At 35.9% G+C, this 10,890-nt stretch overlaps 2 protein-coding genes across 2 annotated transcripts; both read left to right on the top strand.

Annotated features, from left to right (window-relative positions):
* Positions 1–1,473: 1,473 nt before the first annotated feature.
* Positions 1,474–4,575, top strand: LOC127074186 (protein NONRESPONDING TO OXYLIPINS 2, mitochondrial). Its single transcript, XM_051015481.1, has 2 exons — positions 1,474–1,813; positions 4,347–4,575. The coding sequence occupies exons 1-2, from the start codon at positions 1,552–1,554 to the stop codon at positions 4,370–4,372; spliced, it is 288 nt and encodes a 95-aa protein (XP_050871438.1). The 5' UTR covers positions 1,474–1,551; the 3' UTR covers positions 4,373–4,575.
* A 1,504-nt stretch (positions 4,576–6,079) lies between these two features.
* On the top strand, positions 6,080–7,530 carry LOC127135296 (protein MAINTENANCE OF MERISTEMS-like). The gene is made up of 2 exons (XM_051062041.1): positions 6,080–6,829; positions 6,926–7,530. The coding sequence occupies exon 2, from the start codon at positions 7,010–7,012 to the stop codon at positions 7,475–7,477; it is 468 nt and encodes a 155-aa protein (XP_050917998.1). The 5' UTR covers positions 6,080–6,829; positions 6,926–7,009; the 3' UTR covers positions 7,478–7,530.
* The last annotated feature ends 3,360 nt before the right edge of the window (positions 7,531–10,890 follow it).

Here is a 10,890-nt window from a genome sequence, read left to right as displayed (position 1 = left end):
GACGTACCCACACGCGAGGACGACGTGGGGAACTTCCTTACCAAATCTCTGCGTATCGTATTCTTTCCTTACTTCTCTTTACGTTTCCAACAGTTTCGCAATTTTAGTTAGTGTGTTGTGCCTGTACTTTTTGCAATACAGCAGTGGCAAGAAAACTTCTTTAACTAAACTCCACTGTTGTTCATCATTGATCACATACACACCAACTGTTTGACAAAACTGTTAGCTGAGGTTTATTCATTGGAATTAGGATTTAGTGATAAGTGCATTCAATTTGATAAGATTCTAGTGTTAATATTTTCTGTCATTCTAATTCAAAATCCAGCAATAAATTCGCGTGTCCGGTTTTCTAGTAGCGGTTCAGAATAGACGGAAGTCGATTCAGGACTGAAATTTTCCACTAAGTATCAATAGCTCTGATAAAATTTTAAATCCGTTTACTTTCAAAAAGGTGATCTATTCACCCCCCCTCTCGATCACTAGCCACACCGTCTAACAAACTCCATTTTTTACTCCAATCTTCCATTTTGAACCATCTTTAGAATGTGTTGATCAAATTTTGAATGGATAACCGCACTTTATTGGCTACAATTTGTGTTTCAGTGTCCACTTCCTTGTATTTTCCACCTCTATCACAAACCAAAGATTAATTTGTTGCTTGCCCTTTTCTTTTCCGTTTTGATATCTGAACGGGTAATAATAACAATCATTTTATATCTCACTAGTTGAAGACCTGTGCATCTGCATCCTCACGATAAATTCATACATATCTTAAATCATTCCATAGAAATATCATTACAATACAAAATAAAAATCTCGATTTTTGTGTCTCTATCTTAATATTACATTTAATTTATTAACAATAAATGATAAAGTATGAATTCAAAAAATATCAAAAACAATCATCTCAACAATAGTCCTTTGTATATATTTATGACTATTGTCCTGTTAGTACAATATATAGATTCATTATTACAATTTTTTTATCCAGCCAAGCGTTGTATGACATGAAACTTTTAAGCCTCTATATAATCTATTTCCACTTGAAAGCATCATAAGTAAATATGTTGTAACTTTTACTATGATATTTGTGCCAACACCCAATCAACATTAAATTTGAACCTCTAACAAAATGAATCACTAAGAAATAATATAAATATAAACAAAATTTGACTGTATGTAGTTTATCTCTATATTTAAGACATGTTTGAAAAATATTTAGGCATTGAAATTTAGCAGGGTCGTCCTAACTACATCACTTATAGCAAATTCTAAAAGTATGCCAAGTGCCAACACATGCATAGGATTATAAATGATCAATAAATGTAAAGAATTTTATAACTTTAGACTTCATATATAAGATATAGAGGTGGGGATAGCCGTAGGGGTATGGGTAAAATTTCCTTTGTTTAGGTGAAATTAAATAAAAAAGGCCCATTTCAACCGAAGGCCCATTAAGGCACCCCAAAGTTTGGTTAATCCCATGGAAAACGGAAAACCCTAAACCCTAGTTTTCTCTGTTCTAATTCTTCCGATCTGAGCTCATAATCAATGGCTTCAGCGTGCAGCAGAATTGCTCAAAGAGCGTCAATTTCATCCATCAAATCAGCTATCAAATCGAACATTCGTTCATCTTCTGTCCCCAAACCAACATCCACCACTTCTTCTCCGCTTCGCCGATCCTTTTCATCAAGGATTGCACCGGAACTTGGATGCGTGCAGTCGATGTTGCCGCTTCACAGTGCGGTTGCGGTGTCTAGAATGATGTCACGCCTCAGCATAACTTCGAGGAACTGTCAGTCGCTTTCTCAGGGTACACTCTGCTGCACCTCTCCCGGCCTCTAATACTTTGTTTTTCAAAATTATTCACACACTGTGAGTAGCTTTCTTGCTTCTTACATTTAGCGTTCCATCAAGTTTTCATTGATTTTTCGGCATTTCAATAAGCTTTTCAAGTTAACAAATAAAATTATTGTTTGTTTAATTTAGTGGTAATTGCATTAGTATATTACACCTTGTTAAGATTGTGTAACATTCGTCCCTTGAGGATGCTGTTGTATCTTGTATGTAGTGTTATTAGTAGTTACTTAAAGTAATTGTAGCTAATTTACAAAAACATAAAAGTGTAAGAATTTACACCAAACACTTATATAAACTCGTTCGGTATTATTTAGCTATTATTATAGCATGAGCATAATCTCAATCGATTGGTACTACCCGAGAATATTTCAAAATGTGTATAAGATTGTTTTTGATACTGACTGTCTCCCGGGGTCTTTTAGCCTCCTTGAGTTTTTAGAATGAGGGCATTGTTTGGGGCATAGGTAGGTTGGTTTTGTGGGGGGAAAAGTAAAACTATTTGGAGGCGATTAGTAGAAAAGTGAAAGACTAAAAGTTCTCTAACAGGGAATTTAGATGTCAACTAACGGTAAAAATTTGGTTCCTGCAGGCACATAGTTAATTGGGAGTATGCGGGACCAGCCAATTAAGGCCTACTGCTTCATTACCAAGTACGATACTATTAGTGTTCTTTAAAGTTTTAATATTTAATTTAGTACTTTCTTCGGCAATATAGAATGGAGCTTCCGTATCTATCATCTTAAGAAGAAATTCTCTTGGTGGCTTCACCAGTTGGAAATTCGGATAGATTTTCCCTACAGTGGATTCTCTTTCTTTTGCTTAAGAACTATAAAGAGGGAGTTAAACAGTAAGGGAAATGAAAATTATGAAGTTAATGTACGATAATCCTATTGTTGTTACATGGTGGCCATTGCCGCATGGACTTGCAGTTTTTGCACGCTGCCCTGTGCGGCCATGATGGAAATAGCGGTGTTGCAGATCCAACTCGTGTACTAACTCATACTTCTTTTGCTATCTCTCACCCCGTGTTTTTGTCTTCACTTCCCCCTCTCACTAGTGTATCTTTAATAGATGGGCCATATTCTATCTGGTATATCCTATCTCTGGAAGCTACCTTTTTTATTTCTTTCTCTCTGTCCTTTTTATGTTCTGTAATTCCTTATTGCTTGAGTCTCCATTTCTCTCTGCTCTACATATCTCTCTGCTCTGCATATCTCTCTATTCTCTGTCTATCCTTTCAATTTCTTTCTCTCTATTGCTCTGTTTTGTAAATAGTGACTTTCTAAGGCTCTGTTTTGAGAGCAGAATATCCTCTTTGTCCTCTCTTTTCAGTCTCTATTCCGTGATTCTGTCCTCTGTTTGTTGGTTACATATAATTTCCTTAAATTCTGCAGTTTTAGTGTTCTTTTTTGCGTGAGTATTATACTAATATTTGTAGTATTTCTATAATGATTCCATCTTATGATCCAATTCCTTCCATGGTATTGTTATGGCTTCCCATGAGGAATCCAATTTGCCATTAATGTCTAGATTCATTGAGAATTTGTTTTTACCCAATATTCTCTTCTTTTAAGATTTCTCAAAGAAGAGTCCAAGTAATTTGCTGCCTGTCACTATGTTTTGTTCATTGGTTGTGAATTTTATTTTATGTACACATTTCTGCATAATTAGTCTGGCATGACGAGCCTGGAGACTCGCAAACATTCTTAAAATAGCCATATTATTTAAGGCTTTGCCAGTGTGTTTACTGCTTTCATCTTTTTTCTTAAAACACTACCTAAAACAAATGGAGGATGATGTAAAAGAGTGGAGCTTATAAATACTCAATTTTGTTTGGTATGATTTATATTTTTTTTATTTGATTAATGTATTACATGGTTAAACTTGAACAATAAAAAAATAGTCAGAACTTGAGTGTATGGTATATAATATTCACCAAAGGTTTCCCTGTGGGATATTTTATGAAAAACAATGGAAAAGCTTTGCAGTGATATGTAGGGAAACTGAAACTAGAAGTGTTGATTTAGAATTTGAATGGATCTGTTTCGAGTTACAACAGCCTACTGGACTCTTCAAACTCAATTTATTTCTAAGAAGTTATAATATGTTGAATGATTCTTTATACTAAGTAAGTATAATATGATAACGTAACTGTTACTTTCGCCAGATGCAATTGATGGAACGTGAGACATGCTTGCTGGTTTAAGGTGGGGTATTTTGTTTTCACCCTCTGAAGAACTCTTCGAGAAATCCTATCAGCCATTTCATAATTGGTGTTCAAACATGTGTTTAGCAATATATTATATGATTGGCATATTAATGTAGGCTATAGTTATTAGTGTTTACACAAACCACTGCAGTTTTTCCTTGTAGATAGCATAACTGCAACTGACTTGTATATAGATTTTGTTCATTAGTCTTTGGCCTTTATTTAGGGTTTCTACAGAAGCATGTTACTAATTGAGCCTTTGTTTTATTTGTTATAGAGCTTGGTCTATCGGTTCCAAGGTGACTTACTAGAAGAAAGATTGAAGAAAGCTTTTTAGGTTTGTAACGATGGATTTGTAATCATTTTGTTACATTGTTGCCCAGAAAGTGGGTATACTTGCTGTAATTCTTTCAGGCTTAGAAGATGATTTGTTCTGTTGAATAAAAAATAGTACCTAAATTGATATATTTATTCATACACATAAATAGCATGATACCTTCTGCAAATCTGCATCTACCACACCATTGTACTACCTACAAACGTGTGTCTATTAAACAGACTTTTCCAGTTTTTAGAAGTTCATCAAGAAATCACGAATAATCATAATCTTGTAAGAATCGTAGTAAGTTGCAAAGGGAGGTAATGAGTTGCAAAGGAAGGAAAGTGGGATAAAAGTTACTTGTTTCAAACTAAATTGGCTATCTCTGTTATGCATGCAGGATCAATTATAGTGTTCTAGCTGGTTAAGCAGTGCTGAGTCTATAGAGGAAAGTTGCATTTCTGCGCAACATTTTTGGAGTGGCGGAAGAATTTTAAACTATAATTTTGTCATATGATTGGAGATTTGGCCATAGGTGGTCCAAAGGATGGGAAAATCTTTTTCTTCAAATTTAAAAAATGTAGAGTGTTTTTAAGTATTCAGATTCAAACAATTGATATAAACTACGAATACTCGGTTACGTGAGAGTCCTATTGAAGTCTGAGAGGCTCTATCTTAGTACATTCATGTGTTTTGTTATTAAACAAGGCACCAAAGTTATGATGCAATAAAGGCACAATCCATTCCCAAATTCTATAATCAAAACGCATATATTCCAAAACTGTTTTTTAAACTTCAAGCTTTACATTCATTGATTGTGATTTGATAAATGAAATCCTAAATATTAGATGGATGTAGTAAAACTAACAAACACACAAAAAAACCTAATTCGTGTTTTTTCAAAGAATTGTTTTATTTTTCTGTTTTAACTTTTTTTGATTATAATCAGCATAAAAGTTCCATCTCTTAGAACAACAACCATTATAAAAGATTAAAGAAAAAAAATAAAAATTATCAACTTTTGTCTAAGTCAAGAAAACTTTACCCTATACCCCTACAATTGTACCCACACCCCTACATTTAATTTTTTTTGACCAAAATACCCTTATATAAATAGGGTGTATTTTCCATTTCAATTTTTTTTACCATTTTCGTTCAAGAGTTCCGGAGAAGAGAAATTTTTAGCTTTTTTGCATTGTAAACCGGAACACTCAGAGTAAGTCTTCCGGTTCATGAAATGTATACCGGAACACTTCTCTAAAGAGTTCCGGTTTGTTGCCTTTAGGGGCACTGAACCGGAAGTCTTTTAGAAAGTCTTCCGGTTTGGATTGTTGTATACCGGAAGTCTTTCTTAAAGACTTCCGGTTTGGATGATGTATACCGGAACTCTTTAAGAAAGTGTTCCGGAAGTCATGTTATTTTTTACTAACCGGAACTCTTCTTTGAAGTGTTCCGGTACGTAATTTTTTTTTTTTTTAATTTTAAAATTTTAATTATTTTTTTAAACTTTTTTTTTGCAGTGGTTCGAAGACGAGGTGCAAATGGTAGGATTCCAGTCCGCACGTTAGATCGGGGTGCATCTTCATCTGCAGTTGAGCCGACTGGATATCCAGGAGGGCCGTACGATACGTCTCTTTTGGTGAAGTACGAGCATCATGTTGCTCGACATTTATGGCTCAGTGAGGTAAGTAAACGAGCTATATTTGAAAATGAATAATAATTGAATATTTTATATTTTGTATTCTAATATGTGTTTTAATTGTTTTTACGAAAGAGGTCCAAAGAAAGAGTTGAAGGTTGCTGGACATGGATTGAAGACTTCTAGGGTTCCATTGGCTCTTCCACCACAGATGGAGAGTTGGGTATCTAGATCCGGTTTATCTTCACTGCAGAGAACCAGTTTGAACAAGATAGACACAAATCTTGTCTCTGCATTTGTGGAAAGATGGCATCTAGAGACATCTTCATTTCACATGCCGTTTAGTGAAATGAGCATTAATTTAGATGATGTCGCATGTCTACTTCACTTGCCCATCAGGGGTATCTTCTAGAGTCCTTAGGATGTGACTGAAGAGGTAGCTGTTGAACTTGCTGTTGACTACCTAGGAATGTCACGGGGTCAGGCACAGTCACATGTTCGTAGCTGCAGGGGGTCATATTACAAGTTGGAGTGGTTATACGATTTATTCGTACAACATAGAGCTGCTTCCAGCCGGGCATATGCGACTAGAGCATATCTATTGATGTTGGTGGGTTCCACCATATTTGCTGATAAGACCTTTACACTTGTAGAGGCACGATACCTCCTCCTGTTTACGGACTTGGATGGATGTTCAGGATATAGTTGGGGAGCAGCTGCACTAGTTATCCTCTACAGATATCTTGGAGATGCGTCCATGTACAGTTGCAAACAACTCGGTTGATATCCTACTCTCCTACAGGTATATAATTTAATTTTGTTTATTAAGTGTTGGATTCATTTTATAAAATATGTTAACTTAATTTGTTTTATTTATTATGTTTGTATTTTTTAACAGTGTTGGATTCACGAGTACTTTCCAACTGTTGGAAAAAGAGGGGAGAATTGGAAACCTGCTGATAACTGTGGTCTTCCCCGAGCGATGAGATGGTCGTATAGGCAGGGAGTCCTGAAGGTCGATGATTTACGACCTATTTTGGACGAGCTGACACCTGCCGACGTCATATGGCGACCATTTGAGGATCATAGAGCATGGCGTGTATTTGATGAGATATGTCTTTACAGGGGCTGTTTGAAGTGGGGTGAAACAGTTGTTCCATACTTGCCTGGTAGATGTTTACGTCAGTTTGGGTATAGGCAATATGTTCCATCCCCACCTCTGGATTGTATGATGGCGACGGATATTGATGTTGATTGGATCAGTTACCATCAGAGTGTTATCGCTGTGATCGGTTCATCTACCGTGGCCACCACTCCATCTGATGTAGAAGACGGTTATATGGAGTGGTATTATCGTGTTTCCCATCCACGGTTGGTCCCTCCCCATCGTGACGCTCCTAGAGAGGTACCAGTTCCTGTATATGACGTCGGACCATCTGATCCTGATTGAGCTCGTGTATCTACATTAATTCATCGCTATCTGAGACAGGTTAATGCCGAAGAGGAAGATCCATAGTTTTCTGATTTATTTGAAGCTTTGCATATTTCTCGTTCACATTGATTTATGTATTAAGCTTTGAATATAATAGACATAATAATATAAAATTCATGTTTTGATTACATATTTATGTTTTGAGTACATAATCATGCTAATATAGGTGTAAGTAATTGTCAATGTTGCATACGTCCTGCAAATCCTAACATCCAAGTAGTTGCTATATGAGAACGAAATTTCTTCCAATCTAATGTGGCCGGTGGCAATGGAAACCCCTCTTTCATGTTAACCTGATAAAGTAAAATAATTAAAAAATTAAGTCATATAACATAAAATATTAACTGAAATAATTAAAATATTTAGGCATATAAATACGTACCTGAACCCAATGATTGTGGTTAACAAAACCAATGCAATAAATAGAGACATTTGATGAATGTGAACTTGTCATCGGAAAGAAAGTCATGCACGAATTGCCTAAACAGACAAGTACAACATTGTAGCGATTCGCTATCAAGTAACCCATATCTGGTAGACTCAACCATTTTTCAGGTGGCTGTGAACCAAAGAATTCTATCATCAAAGATTCTCTCACTTCTGACAACCGATTATAAAATAACTTGTCATACAAAGTTGACCTATCCTTGTCTATTATTTCCAACTCCAACTCTCTGCGAACCATTAGCCAACCATCCTCACCATATCCATGCAATGATTCTAAATCCACAATTACCATCTGATTCAACATTAAATACATCTTCAATGTATGACCTAATATGATTAGGAAATTGAAGAATGAATTGTGGTTGCTTCTTTAATAATTTGATCTTCTTCGAAGTCTGTGATGGTTGAGATTGCCTTTGTGAAGATTGAGATGCCTTATCAACATACTCATGATACGAAGGGTCCCTATAAACATCATATTCTGCTGGTTTTTTCCCTTTCTTCTTCACTCCTCCTTTGGTTTTTATTTTCTCAGGTGGTGGACACAATGGAGTCATTGTTGGATATGCTAGTTCACATACCCTACTCTCTAATGCCCTTTTCCCAATAACATCTAATGACCTAAATCGTCTCCACAACTCATCCATTGCAGAAGTCATATCCACCTCTGATCCATCATCTTCACCTACCTCTAACTCAACTTCCATAGTTAGTTTCCTCCAATGAACATGAACAACATCAATGGGTATCGGTATACCACCTAGTCTGTATCTTCCTAACTCACAAGCACAAGGTAACCCATAAGATGTTCTAAGAGTACAACCACATATTTGCCTGTTAGTTCCAACATAATCAACTCTCAATAACTCTTCAGCAATACGTCTCAAAGCAGCTCGAGATACGGAACCACGCAAATAACCATAAAAGGGACTTACGTGCGCGTGCTCAACTTCGTAAAAACTCTTTTGAAAAGAAGCTCTAATGTTTCCCAGTTGTAACCTCAAGTTGTTATTCATGGCTTCCCAACATTTGACCATGTCACCTATACTGTTTCCTAACATATGCTTTAACTTCCAATGAGCAGATTCAACCCTAAAAATATTGAAAATAACACATAAAAAATACATAGAAATAATATCAGATATAAAAATAACACATACAAAATTATAAGACGTACCGATTAGTCGCTGTGTTACCCAAATGTAGCACTCGATTAATCCATGCTCCAACAAATCTATGCCTATGTGGAGTCAACCATGTGTCTTTCACATTATTAATAAATCCACTATAATCAACACATGCTTGCTCAAGTTGATGCAACCGCTGACCATACTCAACCTCATCACTAGCCCAGACAACTTCCATCCATAATGTGTCTATCGTCTTTTGCAGGTCATTCACCACATGTTGTTTGCATTTGGCACCAACGTTTTTGTTAATGTGAAATCTACATAGCAAATTAATCGAGCTGGGAAACACAACTTCAATTGCTTTCATCAAAGCAAGATCTCTATCTGTCAAAATCACTTGTGGACACATGTCTTTCTTCACAGACAACTCTTTTAATTTCTCCAATACCCAGCAAAAATTCTCTGTTTGCTCAGACTCCATATACGCAAATCCAACAGCAAAAGTCAACTCGGTCGATGTCATGCCAACAATTTCAAACAAAGATTGTCTATATTTGTTTGTCTTGTAGGTGCTATCCATAACTAACACAATCGGAAAAATATTCAACAACTTAACTGAATCAGGATGTGCCCAAAATATCTCTCTCACCACTTCCGAGTCATCCTTTTTTCTACTCCAATACACATACCCTGCATCCTCAATAAGCTTAAACAGATGTTGTATCTCACTCCTAGAGCCTCTTATCTCTTTTTGTATCACACTCTTATGCTTGTATACTTGCATAATCCGAGTGACATTCTCAGGATAATTGTCTTGCAAGGAAAGCAATATGTGTCTAGGTGCTACATGTCTCTTTGCCAAATCAGCGACATGTTGCTTCTCATCTGTGGTCAACCTACCAATAAACGAATGATCTTCTAATCTATCAGGTAAACCATGATTATGTAACCCACATTTTACATTAATCTTCCAACCAGATCCATCTTTCGCCGGAGTCGACCTGATTTTAAATGGGCATCCACATTTCTTGGACGCACTTTGGGTATCACTATCACTAATCTTGTGTTTCCCACCTTTATCACAACCAAATATTATTTTGTTACTTCTCCCTCTCTTCCCCGTTTCAGTATCTGAACGACTGATAATAACAGTTACTTTATTATCGATTCCAACCTCTTTAATCCATCTGATAACCTCTTCTCGTGTACCAAATCTTTCCGTCGTCATAAACGCATTAGTAGTATCTACACATATTTGGGAAAGATTTTTCATTCCTGCAAAATAAAAAAATAAAATAAAAAAAATAAATAAAAATAAAAATAAAAATAAAAAAGCGAACCGGAACACTCCGTGAAAGAGTTCCGGAACACATATAATACAAACCGGAACACTTCTCCAAAGAGTTCCGGTATGTATAAATTTGTTCACCGGAACTCTTTCAAGAAGTGTTCCGATTTTGTAAATTTTTTCTGATTGAACTGGAACTCTTTCATGAAGTGTTCCGGTTCATTGATTTGTGTGTTCCGGAAATCATTCTTGAAGTCTTTCGGTTTGGGAAAAATACATACCGGAAGTCTTTTTGCAGGAGTTCCGGTGCTAGTGGTGTGAAAGTGTAATTTCTGAAATTTTCAACTGAATGGTAAAAGTGAAATGGTAAATTGGTTAAAACCAATTAAGGGTAGAATGAGAATTTTTAAAATTTTGTATGGGTATGAGGCTAACTGTAGGGGTACAAGGTAAAATTTTCTGAGAACCGTCTTCACTTATAAACACACGTTCATACCATATAGTAA

This window comes from Lathyrus oleraceus, chromosome 4 (assembly GCF_024323335.1).
Source record: "Lathyrus oleraceus cultivar Zhongwan6 chromosome 4, CAAS_Psat_ZW6_1.0, whole genome shotgun sequence".
Classification (NCBI taxonomy): Eukaryota; Viridiplantae; Streptophyta; class Magnoliopsida; order Fabales; family Fabaceae; genus Lathyrus; species Lathyrus oleraceus.
Note: the sequence above shows the minus strand (reverse complement) of the source record. Positions and strands in the feature narration are given on the sequence as shown.

Bases quoted from the DNA above. Each gene is read 5' to 3' on its own strand.
- LOC127074186 (XM_051015481.1), top strand. From the start codon at position 1,552: ATGGCTTCAGCGTGCAGCAGAATTGCTCAAAGAGCGTCAATTTCATCC. The intron at 1,814-4,346 runs GTACACTCTGCT...TATTTGTTATAG, and splicing joins CTGTCAGTCGCTTTCTCAGG to AGCTTGGTCTATCGGTTCCA.
- LOC127135296 (XM_051062041.1), top strand. From the start codon at position 7,010: ATGAGATGGTCGTATAGGCAGGGAGTCCTGAAGGTCGATGATTTACGA.